General features: G+C 40.6%; 1 protein-coding gene across 2 annotated transcripts in view; it reads left to right on the forward strand.

Moving 5' to 3' along the window:
* DOCK4 (dedicator of cytokinesis 4) overlaps window positions 1-27,719 on the forward strand; it is a 423,704-nt gene that overhangs the window by 371,170 nt on the left and 24,815 nt on the right. For both annotated transcript variants that reach the window (XM_090042292.1, XM_090042293.1), the window contains 8 exons: window positions 2,588-2,648; window positions 7,632-7,725; window positions 18,858-19,006; window positions 20,312-20,398; window positions 22,293-22,397; window positions 23,731-23,872; window positions 24,465-24,631; window positions 26,175-26,261. In XM_090042292.1, the coding sequence (XP_089898418.1) occupies window positions 2,588-2,648; window positions 7,632-7,725; window positions 18,858-19,006; window positions 20,312-20,398; window positions 22,293-22,397; window positions 23,731-23,872; window positions 24,465-24,631; window positions 26,175-26,261 (892 nt within the window). The remainder of the gene's footprint in view (window positions 1-2,587; window positions 2,649-7,631; window positions 7,726-18,857; window positions 19,007-20,311; window positions 20,399-22,292; window positions 22,398-23,730; window positions 23,873-24,464; window positions 24,632-26,174; window positions 26,262-27,719) is intronic.

Here is a 27,719-nt window from a genome sequence, read left to right on the forward strand (position 1 = left end):
AGAGCCCATTTCGAATTGTAGCTATTTAAATAGTGCCATCTAAGATTAGCCCCAGACATACTTATTGTAAGGAGCTAATTAGACAACACGGAGGGGTGGAGAAGGGATGTAGTTTCATCCTCCTCTTTATAAATGGGAAACAGAGGCATGGAAAGGGTTAATGACTTCCCCAAAGTCACACGTGAAGTCTGTGGTTGAACCAAGACCTGGACTCAATTCTCCTGAATCTGCATCTAGTTCCTTAATCACTGGGGCTCTACAGTTGATCTAAGGCCCCTGGCAGAAGTTACATTTAAGACATGATTAACCAGGGAATCCTGTCTTTAGCAAACCAGCCACTCATTCAAGCAATTAATGGTGCAATAAAATAAAGCAGGGAATAAGCCGCTAAGTTATTTCATAAAACAAGCATAATAACTTTTTGGCTGGTTCTTGCTCTGCCCTGAATTGAACGTGTGGCTGCTCCCAGCCTCAGGAGTGCACCAGAGCCCTTCAAGACTCGAGTGTATTCCTGTGGCTACAAGCACTGGTAAGCTGATCAGGACTCCCAGCCATGGGAGTGCATCTGAGCCTTTGGCCAAGCCGGGAGCCAAGGAGCCTTATGCGCTCCTGCAGCTGGGAGTGTCAGGCAGCCGACCAGTACTCCCAGCCAGGGGAGCACCAGGCCCCAGCTCATTACTTGCCAGTGCAAAGGGATCCTGAGATCATGATCCTGGGTTCTCCCTACACCAGCAATAGCAAGTGACTGGGATCTGATCCCAAATTCCATGGCGCCTTTAAATGAATGTCTGCCAGGGGCCTAAATGACATGCATCACAATGTCTACTCTCAGAGTTGCTGTCCTCTTTTACAGTTTGAGATGAAAGTTGAAGTATGTAGTCAACAGGGAGACGGGGTTCTTGGCTCCTCAGGCATATCCATCCCATACCTCTTCAGAGATTATCAGTACTATGACTTCCACGCTTGTCAGTCCAGTATGTTTTAAGGCACTGTATTCACCGGCAGGTTTTGAAATAGGATCTTCCACTATTAAGTTGATTAACTGATGTGTGCATCAATGTTCAAAATTCACCTTATTTGTTCATTTTCTTAGGAATTAAGTATGTATAACTATTCTTCATTTTAATCTAGAGTTGCCACAGTGGTGCTATTTTTTGTGTATGTGCTGTAACTAGATTGAATGGAGTGTTGTCCATGAGTAGAGATGTAGCTAACTGTTAGTTTCAGGTCAGGCAGAAGGCTGAGTAGATCTGATCTGCAATTTATAGACTAAATCAGAGGTGTATAGCATATGCTTTTGTAAGCAGAGGGTTTACTTCATAAGATGCTGTCAGCTGTCAAAGTAACTGCTTACAAAAGCATATGCGTTTATGTCTCTGACTTAGTTAGTTGGTAAGGTGCACATCTACCCAGCCTTCTTCCTGACTTCAGATTAACACAGCTAACTCTCTCTCTCTCTGTAATTAGATGCCTCACATATCTTAACATTTAACCTAGAGTTAGGTTATCAGCCTCTCCAAATGGTAATGATACTTAGCTTTTACAATAGTGTAGATCTCAGAGCTCATTATAATGGAAGCCATTTTCATTTATAGTTGAGGAAACTAAGCCACAAAAAGATGAACAAACTTGGCTAATATCATTCAGCAAAGCAATAACAAAATCAGGAATAAGACTTAGGTCTTTTAAGTACCAGTTTAGTGCTATATTCATGGGCCCACACTGCCTCCTAGCAAAAGAAGACTTAGGGTCCCTAACACATCTGGGTCTACTTTTGCAAGTGCCGATTGCCTCTAAGAGTAGACATCACCTTTGTGCCACCATAAAAATATTTACAGTGGCAGGAAGTGAAAACAAACAGTCCATACCTTCTGTCATGCCACAAATACTCAAATTTGTGTCTGTGACAGAGGGTATAATGAATTGGGCTGCTTTTATTATGGCCCACATCTGTTTGCTTATGGTAGAAGAGCTGAGACTGCCCAGGCTCTCTAGCCTCCCTTGAATAAGGGCTTCTCAGGCTTGAGGAGCCCAGTCTTGCACACCCTGGGAATTCCCAGGCACTATCAGCACCCTCAACCTTTATGAGCCCCTGCATCACTTTCTGTGCTCCTGCGGACACATCCCTCCAGGGGGGAAAGTTGGGGCTCCAAATTGCGTGTTTGCAAGTGGGTGTTTCCTGCTTGCAAGCATCCACCTCAGGCTATGCCCGAGGGAATTGCTCTGCAGGGCATTTCGCTGGGCGTTCCTACAAGAACAGAGCGATGGGGTTGGGGACGCAGTTGCAGATACCTTTTGGGAAATCCCCTGCAGGGGATTCTCCCGCTCCCCAGCAAGAAGGAGCACATCTGTAAGCAGGGATTTTTCACTGCTTGCAGATGCACTCCATGTAGGGGCTTGGCATCCAGGGACATCTGTAGATGTCTCTAGAGCATGATCAGCCTCCCCCTCCACTCCACCCCCATGAGGTCAGCTTCCAGCCTAAGCTCCTCAATTCTGTTTTATAGGATGTGTTTCTTGTTCAAAGGCAAACCATTGCTTCATTCCATACTTCAGATGTCTCTGACTTCACTTTTTTTTGTTTTAGGGACTGCATGAAAATGGGGGAAGTGGATGGTAAAAAGATTGGCTGCACTGTTAGCTTGTTGGTTCGTATAATGATCTTTATCTCTTTTTACCTCAAGAAATAAATGTTCTATGGTAAACACTTAAAGACTTGGGTAAGGTTTCTCTGTTCCAAACTGCAGGTTTAATTAATGCCACTGAATTCACATATTACACTGATGATATAAAACATTTATGTTGCCTTAAAATGCACACTTTAGTACTATGCTAGGAATACTAACTAGTGTGATATGCTGCATTGCCTAGGACCAGATTTAGGTTTTGATCTAATTTTGTCTAGGCTGATTTTTTTTCTTGTGGTTTTGCCTAAGTATTCGTAGTTTGGCTCTGAGGAACCCCCAAATATCAGTCAATAGGGGAGTTAATAAAACTTATTAACAGGTGAGTTTCACATGAAATACCAGTGAAACTTTTTCTCTTGTGTGGTTAAAACAACACACAACAAAACTCACCTAGATTTCTGCCTCTGGCATTTCCCTTCCCCAGCGATGGGGCCTGGTTACTTTTCTATATGAGGATTATCTGCTAAGTAGTGGTTGGTCTCCCTCTCTTCTCCTTCAGTGCCGGTCCTGTGAGGCCTTTGTCTCATTTTAGAGTTGAGATACCAGCACTCCAGTTATGTTCAGATTATGAATTCTTAGTATGAATGCTATTTTCTTTTGCTTATTCCTTTTTAGTGAAGGCTGTTGTTATATTAGCCTAAGATTGTTTAAAGGCATTCTGAATTTTTGTGACCTTTAGAATAGTTTCAAGCTTCTCTATGAAATAATGCAGCAGGTGCCAACTTTCATGAGAGAGCTTCCAAACGCTGTATTTTTATCCAGGGAGTGCAAACAGAATGAGCTTGTAAGGATTTCTTCTATAGGGACACAGTACTATCCAAAGAAGAGAAATTCTTGGTCTATACTTATGGGACAATTTATCACAGGGTTCACTCCCTTTGTCACATACACAAAGCACATGAAATACTGTAACAATATTCTAGAATGGGATTTCCCAAAGTTTGGTAAACTGTTACCAGGCTAAGAAACATTTCATTGCTCTTTTCTCAAGGATCATTAATCTCCTGATAAATTTTAAAGCTATAGCTGTACCATATAAACAACTAAAGCAATTTTAGAGACAACTTTAATTTAAGTATAAAACCTTTAAAACAATCATTATTCTGTGTGGATTTTTGTTCGTGATATTTTTATTGGACAAATTGCATGGTTGGGATAGACTTAGACAAGTTTCAAATGCAGTGCAATCTTCAGGTCAGTACCAACACAACCATTATTTGGCACCACAGATAAATCTGTCTTGTTCTGAAAAAATATACATCCAAGGTTTAACTGGGGCATTACACAAACTGAAAGTATTTTCAGTCCATGGGAAGCTGGAATGCTTTGTTTTTAAGAGAAACCTGCCTTATGGAGACAAGAGGGTGGAAATGGCATGAAAATGGATTTGCAGCTGAAGCTGAGTGCTGAGTTCCTGGCTAGAGCAAGTCTTTTGTGAGTCTTGTCACTGGAAAAGCCTGTCATTTTGTTTTGCAGCATCAGCAGTACCTTGATGAAGAAGGTTGGTAATCCACTTTTGTCTCCTCTAGGCATCAGCTTATATGCTGATCCTGTTTAAATGACTGTTCCATAACCTTTGTGATGTCTCAAGCAACAGGATGTCTACAATTTCCTTTTGTGTGTGTGTGTAGGCCAACCAGTTTTTAAGTTTTTGATGAATGGTTCTACCCTGTTACACAGAATATCACTATTTCAACCTCCAAGATAATTCCAGCTTGTTTACGAGCCCTAGAGATCCACAGGATAGACTTACCAGCAGTCCAAAATGAATGTCTGAAGAGTGCTAATCATTTATTAAAGCTTGTATTTCTGCTCTTATTCTGAAGAATTAAATCGGCTTTTGCTGTGTGAGCCAGTCTCACTTCAGCTTGAAAGAAGAGCTGCTGGTGAAAGAAATTCCAGCCATCACAAGAGTAGTGTAGAATGCTGTGACGTGATTAGCTCACTCATTAATGAAGCTCACTCTTTTAATATCTTCTCAAAGGATTTGGCACGAGTTTTAAGATCTTGTCTTAGCAGCAAGAGAGTGGAAATTAAATTTCTAATTCTTGAAGCATTAGAATGCAGGATTCTGGATTCAAGTGACCTGACTGCTACTCTTGCACCCTACGGAATTGATGTTCTTAGTGTAGACTAGAATATACTACTTGCACTGAACATGGATATATTTTGAGTGCTTCCTAAAGCTTCTCAAATACCATTCTCCTAAAGTGCATGCTTTTGCAGCAAGCCTTCTCCAGCAGACCCATCACAGTAATGTTCTCTCTCTCAGACATTATGAAGTGTAGCACCAGACAGTTGCATGGTTTTTAGGGGTGGCCACCCTGTGGCTCCAGAGTCCAAACCTCTGAGTCCAAACTGAGTAATGTGCTCGCTGTGAGTAGTTGTGTCATGTGACATGACGTACCAACTGTGGAAGCTGGTCACCATCTGCTTGTGCAAAGATTCAAGGAGATGCATATTAACTTCTGAAGAGCCGCATGTGGCTCCGGAGCCATGGGTTGGCCGGTTTAGCTCATCAGGTTGAATAGCTAAGCAGCTACTTTTTAGATTTTTTTTCTGTTTTAAACCAGGCATCCCCAACCATGTCATTAATATGGCTCAAAACTGTGTTGTTTGTTACTGATCCTATACATTTTGAAACCATTTCTCAGAGACAAGGAACAGGAAGACTTTCTGCTCTTATATGCGCCATATGCTGTCATGTCATTTGCGGAGACACCACCCAAACAGCATATGTTCATGTTGATAGTTGTCACTTTGACAAAAGGTTGTTGAATTTTTCCAACTTATACTTTTATCCAGAAAAAAAATGTGCATTGATGATGTCTGATTTCTAAATATTTGACCTTTTTGGAAGGCTTCAGGCTCTCTGTAGCCAGCACTTCTGAATATACCACACATTATGGCTTGGAATCATTAGATGAAAATCCCCAATACATATTTATTATTAAATATGGATATATTGTTTTTAATGAAGAAACCTGCTCTCTGTATCATGAAATGCTCTGTCCTTTGGTCAGAAATGAACTTTATCAAAGAACTGAGGACTTATACAAATAGTCATGTTAAAATAGCAGAGCCTTCCACCCTCCGCAGTTAGAATCAATATGTCTGGTATTCCAATTCAGTGCCACATTTCACTGTGATTTACGTGCATGAGTACCTGCGCTTTTGCAGTGTACATAATGTTTTTAATGAGTCTAATGTGGGTTTGCATATGGTAGATTTAGATGCACTTGCAGATACAGATTTAATACTCCTTTCCATCATGAGCTCTAGAAACCTGCTCTACCACTAGTTGGAGTTCTTGGATTGTTATGCATTCTTTTTGTTGTCCATTAAAAATATCCATTTATTTTTGTAATATCTCACATTTTTGCTGTGACTTTTTACAATTGTTTACCCCCAAACTGCTTCTATAATGCACCTTTCACACTTTAGTACCTGTAATCTGGAACTGGGAAAACTGTGACATGGAATAAAAATATCCAATTATCCAAGAGAGGGGGACACAGTCAATGCTGACAGCCCCACAAGTGATACACAGTTTATATAACATGGAACCAGTGTAAACCAGGGCAGTTCCAAAGAGGATGGAATTAGACTGCTTGCAGCAGTGGCAGATGACAGGACAAGAAGGCAATGGTCTTAAGTTGCAGCAAGGGAAGTTTAGGTTAGCTATTAAGAAGAACTTTCTCACTAGGAGGGTAGTAAAACACTGGAACAGGTTGTCCAGAGAAGTGGTGGAATCTCCATCCTTGGAGATTTTTAAGACTCGGCTAGACAAAGCTTTGGCTGGGATGATCTGGTTGGCGATGGTCCTGTTTTGAGCAGGAGGTAGGACTAGATGACCTCCTGAGGTCCCTTTCAACCCTAATTATCTATGTTTCTATGAACAGATTATACTCGTTAGCATGGATCATCCTGTAGCATTGATAATGTATGATGCTATAATCTTTCTTGATCCAAGTAGCTTGGTGCCAGCATTAAGTGTTGCACAGTGATATATATTTGCTTGCCCTGAAACCCCATATCCAAGATGACAATATTTATGGGTTACTGTAGAACACTCCTCTTCTACCTTGCAGTGCCTGGTTTAGTGCCTGTACTAACCCAACAGAATCAAATGTTGAGTATCATGAACAAGAGTGAAAAAGTGCACATGTTACCCATTTACCACACTGTCAGTCAAAAGTGTCACACATCTAGAGATATCTAAGCAATTCTGAAAACTTGATTCCATGCCTTTGGACAGAAGTTGAAAATAGATCTTTGGTTTTTTCCCCTCATTTCAGCCATAGTATTCAGTAGTTGTGCATTAGTTCTCAGTTTTATGAACATATCTCAAGGTTGAAGAAATCACATTTTTCATTCAGGGTCATGTTGTTTACAACATATGAATAGTTCTTTCTAATGTCACCAAAGTCCTTCTGGCATTTAGCTGTCACATACTGAAGAGGAAACCTCCTTACAATAGATATTTTGTTAAAACATGCATACTAAAGCCAAAGTACTTTTAGTTTTAAAATCAGTATAGAGTTTTCAACAAGATATTAAATGGCCTTGGTGAAGTATATATGTATGAATGGCTAAATGATATAATAATTATATTATTAAATTATATAAATCAACTATATAAAAGGACTTCATATAGGACTTTAGTTCAGATAGATTCTGCTTTTGTACCTCCAAGATTTAAAAAATATTCATCCCTGTTCTACACAAAATTTAAGAATCCTATTTATAAGAGGCTATGTACTTTTTAATGCTAAATGTAATGCATCTTGACAGCTTGCCTTTGTAAATATGAAACTTTTAAAAAACTTGCATAAATTTCTCTAATGTTACATCAGATGTTACATTGTGTACACACTTTCCAGCTATTTATTTTATTGTCTTTACCAGAAACACTGTTTGATCATCTATATAATTCTATTGCAGAATTTTTATAAGACTGAATTGAATAAAGAAGAGATGTATATTCGGTATATTCATAAGCTTTATGACCTTCATCTGAAAGCACAAAACTTCACAGGTAATTTATTACATGTGACCTAGAAAAATATATTTAGGGCTAGATTGTGACTTACCATTCTTTTTTATAGTCATATTGAGCTCACAGGCTATAAAAAATCTCCTTTGACCTCTCTGCAGGTCTCCCAGATCTTAGATTAACTGAGTAGAGTAGATGGGGGTTCTTACTGGCTCATTGTCTCCCTAAGCAGGTGAACAAGGAATAGTGAGGTTTTCTCTCTATTTCTCCTACTCACCACCTCTGCTCCTTGCTGGACAGAAGGGTGAATTTTCATGAAGTGGTGCCACATTGGGGAAATAGTAATATATTGCTTGTGTAGACAAACAATACATTGATTACTCCTTCCAACCTCAGCAAGCAGCAAGGAAAAATGAAGGGAGGATTTGTGGCTCAGTTGGGTGTCTTTGAGTCACAATGCCTTCTGGTGCTTCTGCTGGGTTGATGCTGCCTACAGCCCAGCCCACACTGTGCTAGAAGTCTCAATTTAGCCTGTATTAATTCAGAAGCCTAACTCTGAATTAAATAGAGGAACTTTAGGTTTTGCATTCTTTCTTTTTAACAATTATATAAGAGTTCAGTGGGCTTAGTCAAATCAAATGCATTGCCACCCTGAGTTTGAATTGCGAGGGGTTTGGAAACTTCATGTGTTTATCATGAATGAAAAGGAAATATGGCAAAAATTGTTTTCTTATACAAATTAGCTGTAAAACATAAAGACAGAATTTGGATTTTCACTAAGTTGTGTATTATCCACTGTGTTGTTCTTTTCATGAGACATTAGGGTCAGAAAAGTACTATTAAACTATCTTGTCTCCCTGTCTATCATAAGCCATAAAATATCACCTAGTGGGTTGTTATTCAGGAATTTGATTCATAATGTAGTTAGGCACTGGGCAAAGTCATGTGGAGATTTGCAGTGAAGTGTGTTCGGTATGCTAATGACACTCAGCTCTCTCTCTTATCTCATCTGACCTGGGCCCTGCAGTTTCTGTTCTTTCTCAGTGCCTGGCTACAATTGAGGATTAGACCAATTGAGGAGAAACCAATTGAAGCTAGACAAGGAAGAGGTGGGTGGGCATCCACATGACCTAGGAAGGTTGGGGTACCTATTATTGTTAGAGTTCAGCCTCCCCTTGTCAGGTTCACAGCCTTGGGGTGCTTCTGGATCCTGTACTGCACCTGGGTCTGCAAGTAGTATTCAGAGTCTTTTCACCAACTCCATCTAGAGAAGGCTGTGACCTTTTCTTTGATATTCAGAAATGGCCCATCATCCATGTCTTTGTAGACTCAAGGCTAGACTACTGCAGTGCCTTTTGTGAGGCTGCCCGTAAATACCATTTGGAGACTGCAGCTTGTGCTGAATGTTGTACTCCTTTTTGATGGGGGTGAGTTACCAGGAGCACATAACTCCAGTGCTTCTGAGTTTGCACTGGCTCCCAGTAGCTTTCCAGGTATAATTCAAGGTTAGGGTAACCACCTTTTGAAAATGGAAAAGCGGGACACATGCCCACTTGTTCCCCCCCCCATGGGTGGCAAAGTTGGAGTGGAGCCCATTGGGGGTGAGGGAGGATGCAGATTTCCCGCCCTGCTGTGCTTCCCCCTGGGGCCTCCACAGGCCAGCAGGCAGGACCTGGCATCAGAGGCTTGAGAGGCTTTCTTCTGTCGCTGCAGGTAGCTACAAGCCAACCATGCCACTATGATAAGGCACCGTCCCGCCCACCTGGCAGTAGTGGGGGGAGTGGTAGTAGTGCAGAGTTACCCCACACTGCCACCAGGCGGGCAGAGGGGTGCCTTGCCATGGCATGGCTGGTGCAGGGCTCCCAGCAGGGGCTGCACTGAGCCTCCCTGCCCCACTCCACCTTCCAGCATCAGGTCTCGCTTGCTGGCCTGCAGAGGCCCCCAAGAGAGGGCTGTAGGGTGGGGAGTGACAAGCCTGCAGTGGGCAGCCCACCTCTGTCCCGCACCCCACACACAAATCTGGGGGGGTATGTGCTCCCCCATGTTCCCCACCCAGGGAGTGCAGGCAATAGTGGGGAGTCAGCCCGCCCTCCCACCACCTCCTGGACAAGCTGCCCATAGCTCCATCCCATTCCCTGGCTGGGTCCCATGGCCATCTGGGTCCCAGGCCCCATGCACTGCCCTAGTGGGGCAGCACCCCCCCCCAACCCCAGCCAGCAACCCTGTCCCACTCCCTCCCTCACTATGGTGGCCTGAAGCTGCCCCCCCCCCCACCCCATACTTACTTGCAAGCAGTTGAGGGAGCTGCTCTCCACCATGGCCTGGCTGTATTGCTACCCATGTGCATGCGTACGCTTGCAGACACATACACATGCCCCCACTTCCCACTCCTCCCAGCCCCAATCAGCCCCTTGCAGCCTGGAACTCTGCCGGCCTGTAAGGAGAAAGCTGCTGTTTCCCACATTTTTCTGCAGTGAACAGAAAACTATGTCCAGGGGAATCTGGGACAAATGCTGCCCTGGAGTTATTCAGCTCAGGACCATGACTTGATCTTTAAATTTTGGGACTGTCCTGCCCCACTAGAGACAGGTGGTCACCTTATTCAAGGTGCTGGTTTTGATCAAAAAGACTCTTAATGGCATAGGCCCTATGTGTGGAAGGGAACACCTTCTCCCTTATCACATTCCCTAAGGTCAGCCAAGAGCAGCTTCCTGTAAGTACAATCAGTATGTCAAATTCACTAGGCAGAAATGTATGGAGGTTATTCTTAGTAATTGCCTATCAGCTTTGGATCTCCCTTCCCCTTGAGGCCTGCCAGAACCCAAGCTTGGATATAGATTGGATGCACTAAATGACCTTTCTCTTTGGGTGAGGCTTTAGGAGGGAAGACCAAGCTGGAATAGTGTTTAGGAGATTTGCCTTATAGCTTATTTTAATGCTTAATGGGTTTTATAAGCTATTTTGTTTTTCCTGGTCCAAGTGAATTCCAAGTGAATACTTGTTTGCTTGCTTTATAAGTTATTTTCCTGTCTTCTGTAAGCTCGCCTGAGCCTTTTCAGGGAAGAGTGGCAAATCAATCTAATAAATGAATAAATAAATACACTACCTACTTCTGTGCCTGTGGCTGCAAGCTAACTATGTTTAAAGTAAAATAACTAAGTTTAAAGTAATTCCTGTTGTTTGTTGAGATATCTGGGGCTTAATCCCAGCTGTTACCTAGTCAGCTAAAAACCTTCAGCTGTTCCCTAAAGAGTTCCACATTTCACTTGTAAGGCTCCAGTTATAAAAATTACTACTACATTAAAAAAATAAAGTAGACATACCTACTGAGCAAGGCATGTGGAATATAAGCTGCACTGGACCTTTTTGTAGATCTCCTAAAACACAGAGCATAGTAGGACAACTTGATTCCATTTATATGGTCCTTGTCTGCTTAACATGTTGGTAGACTGGGAAAATGTATTACTGAACCAATGTATTTGCCACGGCCATAATTTTTTTTGAGACAGAAGCTATATCTTCTGATTTTTAATATAATAGATGAGAACAATATTAACAAAACATCTCCATCAGAGTTTTGTGTTTTCTGTACATTTATTATTATTCAAAACGTATGACTTTTGCATTTTTAGGCATGATAAATCCCATGGCTCTTTCATGTTTTGCTCTTATGAGCAGATCTGTCTTAGAAAACAGATTAGATTAAGAAAAATTAGCTTCCACTCTTAACAAAGACCAGAAGCAGTGCTTACAGTGAAAAACAAGATCCAAACTAATCTTTTAGGATATTGACCCCTGTCAAGGGCCAGTGGAACTGGAAATAAAGTTAACTCTCAGTACTATTACATTGTAGTACACCTTTATTTCACTAACTAAGAAGTTTCACTCTTTTTTTAAACTTATTTATTTTATCTGTTTTCACAGTATGATTTTCTGCACTGTTTCAAATTTTAATAATTCTTTGTGGGAAAAAAGGTCTTTTCTAATCTAATATCCATCTTAAATCTGTCCCCTCACAGCTTCCAGTCATAGCTATACATTTAATCCCCTCATGGCTAAAACATTTATTGTACTATAATGTCCTTTTTACATACCCTTTAAAGACCTGAAAATTGTAATGAGATAACCTTTCAGTTTTCATTTATCTTAGAAGTGTCTAACTTTTTTAACCTTTCCTCATAAGTTGAATTTCCAATGCCATGAACCAACATTGTTGCACTTCTCTTTGTTTTTCATTTTTTGGATGCATGGGGGATCTCTTAATGGTGTTGGCAAATTATTAATATATACCATACATTATGTACAACAATTCACAAGTACTGATTTGTATTACAACAGACTTTGAAAGCCAAGAAATTGCATGATAAATTAAAAGGAAAGGAACAGTAAGAAAACTGAAGGCCCATAAGTTTAACGTGTTTTTACTTCAATCTAAAATTTACAAAAGTCAGTTTTTGGATTCTGAACATAGCTGCAAGGACTTGAAGGGGAGGGGTGTAGATACTCAGCCTAGTGTAGAGAAAGAACAGGTTGGAGATTATTTAGATAAACTGAATGTTTGCAAATCAGCATGGCCTGGTGAGATTATTTGTAGAACAATCAAGGAAGATCAATCACGGTTGACGTAATTGTAGATCTGTTGTAGAGAATTCATGGCAGATAGGTGGGGTCCCAAAAAACTGGAAAAGGGAAACCAGAATAGTGCCTTTTTTTGAGAGAAGGGGAAACAGAAAAACACTGAGAACTGTGGACTGGTCACTCTAACTGCAGTACCTGGAATGGTAGTCAAGCATATTATTGATGATTATTCTTTTTAGGACCCAAAGAATAACAAAGTGATTAGTAACAACCAAGTGTGGGTTTGTTGAAAGCAAGTCATGCCTAACTTATTTCCTTCTGTGACAAAGCAATGGGCTATGTAAATCAAAGCAGTCACCTAACTTGACTTTAGTGAAACTTTGAATGCTACCTCCTAGAGCATTCTCTTAAGTAAGCTAAGGAAATACAGTGTAGATAAGAAGTAGCCAACTTGCAGCATACATGCCGCATGTGGCATGGGCAGCCCCTGTGAATGACATGTGATAGATCAGTGAGGGGAAAGGCAGAACAATGGCAGAGAAGGCAAGGAGCAAGAATGCAGAGCAGCATATTGTGTGGGGAAAACAAAACGGAGTAGCAGATCATGCCAAGGAAAGGAATTGGACGGGCACTTGGAGAGGGTGCAGGACTAATTTGTGGCATGTCTGCCAAAAAAGGTTAGTCTTCCATTACTCTAAATGAAACTGTTATAAGGTGGGTGCATAACTTGTTGGGTAATTGTTCTCAAAGTGCAGTCATCGATAGCTCAGTGTCAGATTAGGAGAATGCATCAAGTAGAATCTGTTCTGAGTCCAGTTCTGTTTAATATTTTTATTAGTGGCTTAGAGGATGGAATTGACTGTATCTGTAATAAGTCTGTGAATGGCAGAACCAAATTGGATTAGGCAGCAAACACTTGAGAGCAGGGGTCAGCGACCTTTTCTAATAGTGGAATAGCGCTTGCACCTTGGCCACTGCTGCAGGCCTCTGATCCCCTGTTACCATTCCAGTCATCCCTGTTCTATGCAGAGAGCTGCTTTCCCTCCTTCCCCCAATATATCCTTACCCCAAAAATGTGAAAAGCACAGCGAACAACAATTTAAACCAGTTAATTTGGCGCCAAGGATATGCAAATGTTGCAGTGGAAAGAGGAGAAAGTAGGTAGCCCTCTGCACAGACCAGGCATGGCTGGAATGGCAACAGTCAACCAGTCAGCTGCCATTAAAATGGCTAGGCAGCAGCAGGGGATTGGCATGACATTAATAAAATGTGGAATAGATCAAACCTTTGTGAGCTGGATCTGATCTGTTGGCTATTGGTTGCTGACCCCTGCTTCAGAGAAAAGGGTTAAAGTTCAAAATCACCTTGATAATTAGGAAAAATATGTGAAATAAATAGATTGAAATTCAGTAGCAGAAGACAGAAAGTGGTGCACTTAGGAAGTAATAATCAAAAGCTCAGAATCAGAATTTAGATACAAAACAGGAAATGGGCTAGCTTGTATTCCTGCAGAAAAACATTTGGGGATGTTAGTAGATTGTAATCTGATTATGAGTAAATAGCATATTATTGTTGCAAGAAAAGCTAATAGAATACTGGGATGTATTAATAAGGTGTTCTGCGCAAGTCACACAAAGTGATTCTTCCATTTTGTTTAGTCCAGAGGTGGCCTAAGCTGGTGTACTTTGTCCAGTTTTGAGCATCAAACTTCAAGAAAGATACGGACAAATGGAAAGATTCCAGAGGAAAGCACAAAAATTATTAGCAGTCTAGTAAGGAAAGCTGGAAGAGCTGAAATTATTTAGGCTAGGGATGAGAAGACTGAGGGAAGACTTAATAACAGTCTTTAAATACAAAAAGGCTATTATAAGAGAATGGTGGTCAGTTATTTTGAGGGGATGGGGGAATTGCAATAAAAGCAGTTTAGGTTAGATATTAGAATTTTCTAACTATGATGATGATTTAAACATAGGAGCTGATTACCAACCAGTGTTGTAGAATCTGAATCTCTAGAAGTAGAAGTGGTTAAGTGCAGGTTATGCACACTTTAAACAGGGATGAACCTCTCTTGTAGAGGGTTGGACTTGAACAAACAGCCAATTTTTCTATGATTCTTTTTTATTGTGTATTCATACCTTGTAGCCTTTTAGCAGTAAAGAGCACAAAACTGTATCAACCTTATTGCAGTTTATTTTACATAATAGTGCAAGGTAGTATGTTTGACATCTTAGCTCAGTGATTTTTAGGCTGAGGCTCTCAAGCCTCAAGTGGCTTTCAAGTTATCACCTGCAGCCAGCCCCACACTGAAAATAGTATCAAGGGAAGCGGGGGGGAGGGGAGAGTGTGCTTATCTGTGTGTTTTCGCTTTGTGCACTTTGTGGGTATGTCTTTCTTATATCCATGAATAATGAAATGCGTGTGCTATCTGCCTTAGAAGCCTCCAGTTTCTTTTGAAATGGAGCGTGTTTACCACAACATCCCTAGGGGTGTGGATGTTGTTGTATCTGTTTGGTTAACACTGATTACTGTCTTAAATGTAAAATTGCAGAGAAAAAAACAACATTATTAAGGCAGCAAGTCAAGCACTTAAAAGATATGAACTGCCAAAACTGAAGCTGGTTATGCAATGTTAATTCATCTCTCTTGTGCATATTCATTTTGATACATTTTTAAATGATATGGTCACATGCTATTCTTCCATGGGTCCTCTCATTCATTCAGAAGGAATGTGCTAACTAAATGATTGGTTGTTTGATGCTATGTTTTATCTTCATTATTCAGCGTGTGTCTGAATGCCTTATTTACTACATATTGTTCTAACTGTGCTAAAGGCAGGTTTTCTATGATTACTGTGGCTGTGATATCAGAGTGAGTCACAAATATTCATTAAACCAACTTTCCTTTATGCTGAAAGGATGAGAACTGAAGCACGGAGGGTGTGTCTATGCTGATATTTAGGGTCAACTTTAACCTGAAGCAAGTGTATGGCCCTTTCCTATCTAAAGCACACCTTATTGCATACATCACAGCCATGTACACTGCTGTTTATATGTAAAATGGTAATAGTCTAGGACTTGGTCTAGTCTCTTCTGGGTTTGTCTCCACCTACCGACAGTAGAGAGAGGAAAGCAGGAGTGCAGGAGGGCAGGGAAGAAGTCAGGGGGTTGGTGTCAGGGGAAGACTTGTGCTTTAGGCTTGCTCTGTCAGGTAGGTCCAACTACTTTGCATAAAGAGGCAGGCCTAGAAGGCAAGGGAGGAATAAGGTCACTCTAGTGCCCAGAATGTTGGCAGAGCTGCCAGGATTAGGTTAAAACTGCTGTTCAGGGCTCGAGTTTGAGTGGTCAGCAGATATGGGATTAGGATCAATTTTAAAGTTAACCCTAACTAGCAGTATACACCGAGAGATTAAAATCAAAATTATCCACTAATTTTGGTTGCCCAGTTTGAGGTGTGTAGGATCTATTTCTGATTGTTCAATGTATATAACGTTTTGTAGCACTTTCTGGATTTGTCTGTACAATTTAAAGCAGTTGCATGTAGTGATGCCCCAATCTGAGTCTCTCACTGGAAACCATGTCAGCATGGCATTGTGCCTAAGTTAATGAGAGCTGCTTCCCAGGAGAATAAATTAGCCAGTGCACTGTCGTGCTAACTCAGTTATGCTGCTTCTGATTCCAGAACAATGGGCTCAAAAGCTAGCCCAGGGTGCCTTACAACCAGTTAGACTTACCTCTAAGTTTGGAGCATGGCTTTCATTTCAGTTGCTGTTGTGAAGGCTTATTCTTCAGATTTCAGCTTGATATGCTTAAAATGCGAAATCCACTTAGTGCCACCTCTAAAAAGTTTGATTTGAGTGGCTTACCAGTGTCCCATAGGAACTGTGGCACAAACAGGAGTAGAACCAGTTTTTGAGAGCAAAATTCAGTTATTTTAACCATTAGAACATTTGCTGGTTTGTTGTTTAAGCAAATTGAAAGATACAGATTCCGTTATAGGAAAATTATGCTGGGTCCCCACCTGAAACTTCAGCTTCACAGCAAAAGCCTTCTGTCAGAAGGCTTATAGTCAGAGATGGCAGTAGTAACTTGTCATCTTTTATGTAGACCAGGAGGGGATGAGAGATTTTGCTGGTGGGTTTCTCAGATACCTGTGATGACAAAGGAATGGTAGAATGGTAAGACTGGAAATCTTGGGTTTTAATTCCAGATACTGGAGGAGAATGGGTCCTAGTGGGCAAAAGGTCTTTGCTTCTATTCAGCCCCCAAATCTGATCTCTTCTGCACTATCCTTTCCAACCTGTTGCTGTGCTAGCTGTTTTCTTCTGCCAGTTCCTCCTCCACTCATTCTCCTCACCACTGCTTTCCATCTCTTAGTCCCAATCTCCTTGCACAAATGGTGCCAGTCTGTGCCCATACCTGTAAATCTGTATTCAATCAATCTATACAGGTCATTTTCAACCTGGAGGGATGTGGGCAGTGGGGTTCCGCAGGGCTCGGTCCTCAGGCCTGCACTGTTCAACATCTTCATCAGTGACTTGGACAAGGGGGTAAAAAGCACCCTGTTCAAATTTGCTGATGACACTAAGATGTGGGAGGATGTGGGCACGCTAGAAGGGAGGAATAGGCTGCAATCGGACCTAGACAGGTTACAGAGGTGGGCAGATGGACAGGTTACAGGGGTGGGATTCAACACTGACAAGTACAAGGTGATGCACCTTGGAAGGAAGAACCAGCACCATATCTACAGGCTGGGGAACTCCCTTCTCATCAGTACAGAGGCAGAAAAGGATCTTGGAGTCATCATTGATGCCAAGATGAACATGGGCCGGCAGTATGGGGATGCAGTCAGGAAGGCCAACCGCACCTTGCCATGCATCCACAGACGCATCTCAAGCAGGTCCAAGGAGGTGATCCTCCCCCTCTATGCAACACTGGTCAGGCCGCAGTTGGAGTACTGCATCCAGTTCTGGGCGCTGCACTTCAAGAGGGATGTGGACAACATGGAGAGGGTCCAGAGGAGGGCCACTCGCATGATCAGGGGGCAGCAGGGCAGGCCCTACGAGGAGAGGACCTGAACCTGTTCAGCCTCCAGAAGAGAAGGCTGAGGGGAGATCCAGTGGCCTGTTACAAACTAGTCAGGGGGACCAGGAGGCATTGGGGGAGTCCCTGTTCCCCCGAGCGCTACCAGGAGTGACCAGGAATAACGGTCACAAGCTGGCAGAGGGTAAATTCAGGCTAGATATCAGGAGGCACTACTTCACTGTCAGGGTGGCTAGGATCTGGAACCAACTTCCAAGAGAAGTGATGCTGGCTCCTACCCTGGGGGGTCTTTAAGACAGGGCTAGACAAACACCTTGCTGAGGTTGTTTGACCCCGGTACTTTTTCCTGCCATGGCAGGGGGTCAGACTTGTTGATCTGCTCAGGTCCCTTCCGACCCTACCAACTATGAAACTATATGCTGCCTCTTCTGACTGGCTTCTAGTTCATTAACAGGTTTTCTTATACTACTCCTAGTAGTCATTATTCCCTCTTGCTTTTCCTCCAGGTCTCTTAACCCACACTCCCTTAACCCAATCTGCTGTCCCTGCCTCTTTCCTTCCTCCACTTTTCTCAGGCCCAGCACCTAATACCTCTGCAGTGTAGTCAGATTCTTTTTCCTTTTTCAGGCATCAGCTTAGAGATTGCTGGAGGGAGAGAAGTTCCCCACCCTTGGTTCCAGTGCCTTGTGATACTAAGAGCAGCAGTTACAGGCAAACCTGTGCTCAGCACCTGCAGTGGCCAGCTATTCAAGTGCAGTTGGAATCTGTGGGTGCCTATACATGTGCTCCAATGCGTTCTAATTAGACTGCTCCAGCATGCTGCAGCATCACATGGATTCAGCATTCTGTGTTTCAAAATGGTGGCAGAGGTGCTTTAACTAAAACTCATCAAATAAGGTCTAGCTAAAGTGCCCCATGGCCATTTTGAAATGTGGGATGTTTGAATACACATGATACTGCTGTGTTTTAAGTACAGCAACTGTCTGGGAGCTGCTCTAAGTGTATTGCCCCTCCCACTCTGTCCCAGAGCACATGTATAGACACCCTTTGAAAATTTTAGTTGTCAAACTCAAACAGGTCTCTTCTGAGCCAACAGATTTTTCAGTGCCTTATGACATGACACAATTTGCCCATGCTCCTGCTCTAATGAACAGAGGGACTAAGGCTTCTCAACCAAATGAGTTTAAAACTTCATAAAATGCACAAAGCAGCATTCTTTCCCCTAAACTTGCTCTTAAAAATAAATAAACCGTTTTTGCAAATATATGAAATATTTCAGTTGACACTGACACCTGACACAAAAAATTTCACTTTGAATAATCCAAGTTGGACAATATTAATTACCAGACTTACTGTGGAATGTGTTGAGCCTTGTGTAAAGCTGATGCTACAGGCTCTGGGTGTTGCAATTTAGGTGTACTGGTTCTTCCTGAAGATGTATAACAGCTTGAGAGTATTTACACAGGTACTGTCTTAAATAGTTGGGCTATTTAAATAAATGAGCTATTTTATATTTGTTTCATGTTTACATAAAATATATTGTAACTTGTCTTACAGAGGCAGCCTACACACTGTTGCTGTATGATGAGCTATTGGAATGGTCCGACAGGCCACTGAGAGAATTTCTAAATTATCCCATGCAAACAGAATGGCAACGCAAAGAATGTCTTCACCTCACTATCATCCAGAACTTTGACAGGGGGAAGGTAAGCGGGCTTTTTATTGAACTAATCATAAATGGTTTTAATATAATTAAATCACTTCCAATTTTGCAGTGTTTATGTCTTGAATCAGGGTGGCAGCTGCTGTTTCAAAATCAGCATTTGTCATGAATTCATCTGCCTTGCCTAGGACCTTTCTGTTCTTATGTCCTACATTAAATTACACAGTGATCTATGAGGTAATCTTAATTAGCATTTACACAGTGCTTTTCATTAAAAATGTCAAACACAACATTTCACAAAGGACAATATCATTTGATGAAGCTGCATCACACAAGGAAAGAAACTTGCCAAATGCATGCGTCAGTGATAGACATGGGAATGAAATCTAGGTCCCTTGTCTCTGGTCTATCTACTGAATCGTGCTGGTTTCTTAGAGTAGCAATGGCAATATCAATAATACTATTTCACAGACAAGTGTTAATAGCTTTGTAATGGTGACCATAGTGTAGTGCTGCTATCAATAATTTGTTTCCCAACTTCAGTGGGAGTAGTTACAGGAACAGCATGTTGCTTTGAAGACTGGCACAAATATAATTTATGAGTGCCGTCCAATTTGAAATTATGCTATCCCTGCACCTAATCATTAAATTAATCTGTCTTCTCTCTAATTTGTACACAGGTACAGAAAGATAGACTTTATCTTTTGTAATAGCTATCGAAACCTCTGAGAGTACTTACAGTAAAAGTAATGTTCAACAAAGGCAAAAATGATATAAAGAATTTAAAGGTGCTCTGATTATATGATAGCAAAACCAGGTTTCTGATCTGACTTTTCCCAGAAAAAAACAAGGAGAATAGTTTTGTCTTAACCCTTCTCACACCTTTGCATATAAAATATGAATAGAAATACATAGAAAAGTATAATTAGTTGAGCCTACTCCATGTACTATGCTTGAAAAGATGGATAACACTTGAATTGTGACTTATCTTCTATGGTGGTCCAACAACTTGTATCTTAATAGCTAATGTTATTCAATAACTCTGTAAATATGTCTTGATACACAAAAAAATCAACAAGAGTAGTTTTGTCCCCATCAGTATATTGAAAGCAATGGATATTATGTTCAAGTGTTTTCATTCACATGGAGTGCAATTCAGTTAGCTTAGAAAGGAGAGTCTTTAACATTTTGAATAGTCTTTTGGCAGCTATTGTCTGCCTTATGCTTGTTGTCTATAGTTAAGCTGTAGCAACAATGGAGGTCACTTGAAGATGGATTTCAAATAGTCAAAAAGCCTGTTTAAATTTCTCATTGTGATTCAGCATGTCTATTGCTTGTTTACCTGCAGTGTTGGGAGAATGGTATTATCTTGTGCAGAAAAATTGCAGAGCAGTATGAGAGCTACTATGACTACCGAAATCTCAGCAAGATGAAGGTAAGGAATTCCTTTTAATTATAGTTTAACAAAACGATTAATAGGAAATCATGTTTGCTCAGGTAAGCTTTCTATGACCTGTATGTCAGTCTTACCCTGGATTCTTGTTTCCTGCTGTGTATATTTGTATAATATAGTCTGAAATTTATGCAGGAAAATAGTAAACAGATGGACTTGTAGTGCTTCCATTTTAGACATCTAGCTGAACTTTTGCAAAATAATAATAATAATGTTAACCCTGAGTGAGTACAAAACTTTGCTCTGTTGTTGACATTGTTGTTGCTTATATTTCAATAAAATACTATACACCAGTATGCAACATTGTTAGACTTAAGGCAACTCTTGAAAAATACCAGCTCTTAGTTCTCATTTGTTTTCTGACTACATAAAAATAATAGAGCAATTCTTGTATTTCAGAGAACTCAAAGACCACAACAAGTCAGAATGTTTTTAATACTATGGACTCCTATTTGAAATCCCTGGATTTATTTAGTGAACCATGTCTGCACACTTAAGATGTGCAAGAACTGAACATCTCAAGGGACCCCAGGGTGTTGCAACACCCTGGTTGAGAATCAGTGCTATACTCAAACCCTGTGCTATGTGCAGCCATCCACCTTTGTTATTACAATTGCCTGGAAAGTAGAATTTTGGCTTATTTGCTGGCTTATTCTATCTGTATAATTATATCTCTAAGCTAAGCTCTTTTATTTTTATTTTGTAAAAACTGACAATTTAACAGTCCATAACTGAAATAAAGGTTTCCTCTCTTTTTGACAGAGACTTCCTGTTTTCTTTCAGATGTCTTTTAGGAGACGTAAACGTAAAGCCTTTCTTTGTTTTTTGTTTTTTTCTGTTGGGTATTATATTTTTAAATAGTCTTCTTTTTTCAAAGTCTTGGTTTGATGGATCGAGCAGAAAAAAAGTAAGCTTTGTACATTGCAGTAACACTCTTTAAAATTGTGCTTAAGCTTACTAATGCTGACCTGACTGCTGGCACTGATTGCAGCATAGTTAATCTGTCTAAACAAATATCATTTAAAAATGCAGGTCACAATGTGAATTTGAGAAGAGAATTTTGCTCCTAATCATTTCTGTTTAACTGTTTCATTTATTCACATTCTGGATAAACATGGATATCTGAAATGATACATATTCCTCCAGTGTTACTTACTATTGATGTTAATCTCCATTTAAAAAGGCAAGAGTCTTCTCCTAGTGATTTTAATAGGGATGCAATTGATATTAGTACAGCTGCAGTTCCATAGTTCTTCCTCGGTTATCAGTTCTAGCAAATTAATAAAATTGAATCAATAATTGACTATTGTAGCTCATTCACTCTTTAGCGAATATTTGTTTTAAATATCACCGGAAGAAATATGAGATTTTAAAATAGTAATTTTGTGCCTGGAATTTTCAAAGGATCCTAAGGCATTCAGCTCCCACTGAAAATTGGTGAGATTTAAACCACAACTCCCTTGGAAGTGGTTTTTGAGCCTTGTGTTAATACAAGTAACCATCTCGTGGTGAAATATTGAGTAATCAGAAAAAGAATTGGCATTATGTCTCAAGTCACATGTGGGTAATGAGAATGGAGATGACAAACATTAAATAAGAAAACATGCATATAATTGTTAATCTAACAGATCTGGCTTTTTGTTTATACAGCAATAAACATGTTCACACACATAAAGTTCACAAAATGTCTGGGACTCTCAAGCTACTGTATAGAGTAAATGTTAATCTTGCTGTATGACAAAACAGTTTCTTATTGCTGTTTAGAATTACATTGTGATTGTTATAACTTGGCGCACTGAGCTAAAACATTTTCCTCTATATTATGGTCTAAACGTATAAAAAGCAGTTTAATTTATTCTTTTCAATCTATGCTCAGATGATGGAAGCTTCCTTGTATGATAAAATTATGGATCAACAGCGTTTGGAGCCAGAATTCTTCAGAGTAGGATTTTATGGCAAAAAATTTCCATTTTTCCTGAGAGTAAGTAAATCTGGAATAAAGATAATGGAGATATTGGGTCTTGTGTACTTTCCTTTGCCATCTCTTTCTGTCTTTGTGAACTTAATTGTGACATATATAAAATATTTCTGTGTAGGAGCTGAGAAACTGTAGGAGTAAACTAGATCCCAGTATTACCCTAAGGGGGAGGGAAGGTTTGTCCCACAGAATGGACAAGAGCTCCAGATGTCCAAAATTATATATATATCTTGAAATAAAAAATGTGTGGGGGACCAGGCTTCTGCCCACATCAGACCACCCTCTTCCTATCCCTATAGCAACACTCAGGTGGTTTCACCTGGAGCTGGAGCTGGAGCTGAAACTGTAAGATGCATAGTACTGCTGCTTGTATCTTCACAATTTTACAATTATTGTTTCTCCTTTCAAAAAAAATCTCTTTTGAATAATTTTTAATTATGTCATTAATATTGCACCAAACTGCTGCTGTAAAATAAATAAAGCCAGTGAATTTATTTCATATTATAACTTAGAAACGATAAGGATGTATACTGCAGACGCACAAAACCCACAAAAGACTTCTGTAAAGTCAGGAAGTACTGTTCAAGGATAGTGGAAGCTGAAGGAAGATGTGTTCCCTTAACATTTCTGACTATTATCACAACTATAGTCAGCAATTAGTACTGCACTGGGAATTCAAGTTCTGGCATCTAGTGTTTAATGGGAGATTTGCATTGCACACAATAGTGTTTAAAGCCAAGCTGAACTGGCACAGTGAGCAGTCATGTGGAAGATTCAGTGCAAGAGCAGGCAGTATCCTTCTTCTCCCTCCCCCCCAAGTCTGTCCAGGCTGAATGCATCAGGCAGGCAACCCATACAATCTTTAGAAGAAGCAATTTGGATTAATGTTAAGGCTTTCTGTGGTTTCCTTTACTCCAAGATGCATCCATAAGGCAAGATTTCAGACTAACAGCTGAAGGTGTACATCTCGCAAAGGATTTACAGTCTCATCCTGCTGCCTTTACTGTCCATTACATTACATTACTGCTACATATTTCCGTTTAGTGCAGACAGTTTTGCCCTGCAGATCACTGTTAACAAAAATATGTAGTAATTAGATTTCCCAAAGTGTTTTACAGTAACAATACAGACTTTATATGGCACAGTTATGTTTACTTTACTTCTGATTAATTCATTTTCCTATATATTTTGATTTCTAACTTTGTCTTTTGTTATTTACCTTTTCTTTTTTTAAATCATGCAAAAATCCCTCATTTTAACAGTATGTATTTTAATATCTTAATGGCACCCAGTTATTCCCAAATAACTAGCCCTGCTTTACTTTTATTCTGCTCAGAACAAGGAGTTTGTTTGCCGAGGACATGACTATGAGAGACTGGAGGCTTTCCAACAACGAATGCTGAATGAGTTCCCACATGCCATTGCTATGCAACACGCTAATCAGCCAGATGAGACCATCTTTCAGGCAGAAGCACAGTGTATCCATACATTCATGCAACTATAATTTGAAGTTAAATATTTGCCTGCTTAAAAAAAAATGTAAATCTACTGACAAATTCAATCCTAATGTAATTCCCGTAACATAAATGGTCTTATACCAGGGTAGAATTTGGCAGCTTTTTCTATTAAACTTTTTGATGTAAAATATTTCTAGCCAGTATATTATGTCTCTACATGGCTTGGGGTTTTTTCCTTTTGTTGTTCGGTTAAAGATCTGTGGTCAAACATCTTGATTTAGCCAAAATTACTTTGCAGAACTGTCACAATATGAGTGCTAATATATCTGCTCAAGTTACAGTAATGTTAGTTTTTGATATATAACAGTCAGCATGACATCATTGGCCATGTATGAAGTATAAAGGAGAATCCATTACAAATTAGTTAAACCTTTTAATTTCCATGAAATAAATAGCTGCATTTTAGAAATAAATATGATTATTCCAAGTAAATGCATTAATTGTTTAGAAGCTTAATGATGTGAGCCTACACAGGATTGTTGTTTCTTCAAGCTCCATAGGCAAGTCAATTTGTTTTGCTAAGTCTATGTTGTCCTTAACTCTTCACACTTAGATTTGCAGATCTATGCAGTGACCCCAATTCCTGAAAGTCAGGAAGTCCTGCAGCGAGAGGGCATCCCAGATAATATCAAGAGTTTTTATAAAGTGAATCACATCTGGAGATTCCGGTATGACAGGCCATTCCACAAAGGGACCAAGGATAAGGAAAATGAATTCAAGGTATAGTGCCAAACAGTCTCTTCTGCAATTGGCACTGTATAAAAACCTGTTCAAAGGATTATTTATTGTCCTTTATTGTAAGGAAACTAGAGTAAATAATAGAAGGTGTTCAGTCAATTATAGTTTTCATAATCTTCTAATTTTAATTAAAATATCAAGAAAAACAAACACATGGCACTACTGTCACTTTTACTACATGCTGTACCAAGGGAGGGAGAAAGCATAAAGAGCTCCTTTGCTTCCCTGCCCACTTAACCCCTATAGCAGGTAACAAAGTGCTGGGAACATGACCTCCCCACAGACTCTAGATCTTTGTCAGGTATGGGCATTTGTAGACGACACACTAAAGTGGGTTAAATGCCCTTTTATACCAATTTAATGGTGCTTCTGTTTGCATGAGTTTGCAAATTCAGTGGCATATTGCACATTAATTCCAGCCGCTGTAGCAAACTTGGTGGCATAATGCACCTTAAATGACTTTCAGGCCCAGCAAACTAAAACACCTCTGAGGAATTTTAGTTTGCTACCTTACAGTCACAGAGGGAATCACCGGGCTCCATGTGGCTCAGGAACTGTGCAGACAGCCCCAGCAGGCAGCCCAGCTGCAGCCCAGTAAAGCAGGCTACACTGAAGGGAAAAAAAAAGCTTCAAGTTTATTCTTTCTTTTTCTTTTTTTCCTTCCTTGGAGCCTGCATGAGCTGGTGTGTGGGCCGGCTGCTTCCCTCCACAGCTGCAGTGTTTCCTGGGACTGCCCGAGTCAGGTGCCTGCGGGCAGGTGCTGCCTGCAGCGGGGTGAGAATGACATTGCTGCCGCAGAGGGAAGGACCAGCCCCCTCCTACCCTGCAGCTCAGGGACTGCTTGGGCTACCAGCAGCTTGCTCTCCCCTCCCCGCCACCGGAGAGGCAGATAAGGACACGGGTGTACATGACACAGGGGTTTACTTCTCCCTAAATTGTAGCAGTGTTTTTAAAACTAAAAAACAATTTAAACCTTCAATTTAAACCCCCGTGTCATCTACAAATGCCCTAAATGGCTAGCACAGGTTATGCCTTGTCCTTTCCTATCCTTAAGGAAGTAGGGAACTCTTGAAGTGACAGCTGGTTTCTTGATTTATGTATATTTAGTATAAGGATTATGTAATACACTACAGAAACCTCAATTTGTGTCAGTTGATGTCAGAATAAGGGTTTGTAAGTATTTTATCAAGTCTACACTGTAGTAAAATGAGCATGCAAATAGATTATATTTTATGTTGAGAGACTTTTAGTCGCTAAACACAAATTTCCCCTCCTGCTTTCCCTTCAGAAAGGCAAGATCAGCAAAAGCTAATCATTAGAGTTAGTTCTGAAAGGTAAAGGAGAAAATTATATATCATACGCTTTTGGTCATCACATAAATTAAAAAATCCAGAAACAAAATAGATGCCTGTGAAAGAGTGAATGAACAAGGGGAAAATGAAGATGACAAAAGTACAATGCAACAACAGTGGTCCAGGTATCACCAAAAATAATGGAGAAAATAATTTGTGTTTGTATCTTGTAGAGCCTGTGGGTAGAGAGGACCACACTGATCTTAGTGCAGAGTTTGCCTGGGATATCTCGTTGGTTTGAAGTCGAAAAACGTGAAGTAGTAAGTATGAAGATATCTGTTAGTAGCCTTATTATTCTGAGTCCATTTTGGGTACTGTTGAGAGGCAATTTAGTTTCTTTATAGTATGGTATGTATGTTATCTAATGAATCAGATTTAGGGATTTTGTAAGGAACAACCTGCCTTGTCAGATGCATTGTCATAGAATCTGACAAAGTAGGCTGTTGCCTATGAAAGCTCACGTCTCTCCAAACTAGTTACTCTCTAAGGCTGCTTGTACATGTCAGCGCTAAATTGAAACAGTGGGTTTGTAATTACAACGATTAAAAACCCACCATTTTAATTTAGGGGCTTCCATCACTGTTATGGGGAGGGGCCCGATCCTTTTTTTCAGTGGGGAGGGAAGCACTCAGCCCGATCCAACTATTCTCTGAGCCCGAGCTGGGGCAGCATCCAGCCAGCTGGCAGCCCACCTGGGTGACCCCAGGGGGCGCCACCACCACAGAAGGAAGGACCAGGCCCTCTGCAGCTCAGGGGCCACTCAGCCCACCGGCAGCTCACCCCCCCAGAAGTGGGAGATGCAGACAGGCTCTACAAAAAAAGGGGACAAAGGATCGGGCCCCTCACTGCTTCTGCCTTCAGCAGCCCGCCTCTCCTGCAGTCGTGGGGCGGCTGTCAAAGACTGCAAGGTTAGAAATAGCAACCTTGCAAAATAAACTACATATGGATGTGATTTAGTTTGCAATATAACAAACTCATTTAAATCGTAAATACCTCCGCATGTATACAGCATGCCACAATTAAACTGCAAAAGCGGCCAATTTTTGTCACATGTACAAGCACCCTAAGGTACCACCCTGCCCTATGTTCTGCCTGATTTCAGACGAACCCACCTAACTACAGTAAAAGCTTTGTTATTTGGCATGAGTGGGGTGCCAGTTATCTAAAAATTTTGGTTACCTAAGGCAGCAGGGGTTTTTGGTGGGGTGGGGGGAGGGGCGAGAGGGTGGTGGTGGCTGCACACAGAGTGGCAGCAGCACAGGGTGGTAGGTGGCCGCCGCTGCATGCAATCTGCCCCCCCACCCCACCTCACCCCACTCTGCTGGCCAGAAATTCTCATTAATAGAGTTACTAAAATGCTGATTAACACAGCTTTTACTGTATTTCTTGGGCATTGCTAGCAACAGGAATGCATGTGAGTGTGTTCTTTGTCTTTAGTTCAGCTAGTTAAATGATTTACAAACTCTCATACCTTTTCTGGTTTACGTAAATGACTTACTTGTTAAGCCCTAAATCCAATATTAATATCAATTTAAGTCATTCAACAGAAAAAAACAATGAAGAAAAAAAGTCATATATAATGCAATATAGTGAAAAGTGACATTTAACTTGTCTAAGTGAAATCCTATTCACTTTGCTCTAATCCCTGAAAAGCTGTTAATGCATCTCCTTTTACAAGAGTCTGAGACATTAGACTAAGTCACAAAACAAAAAAGAAG

Source organism: Crocodylus siamensis, chromosome 4 (assembly GCF_052110815.1).
Source record: "Crocodylus siamensis isolate JL-2025a chromosome 4, ASM5211081v1, whole genome shotgun sequence".
Classification (NCBI taxonomy): domain Eukaryota; kingdom Metazoa; phylum Chordata; order Crocodylia; family Crocodylidae; genus Crocodylus; species Crocodylus siamensis.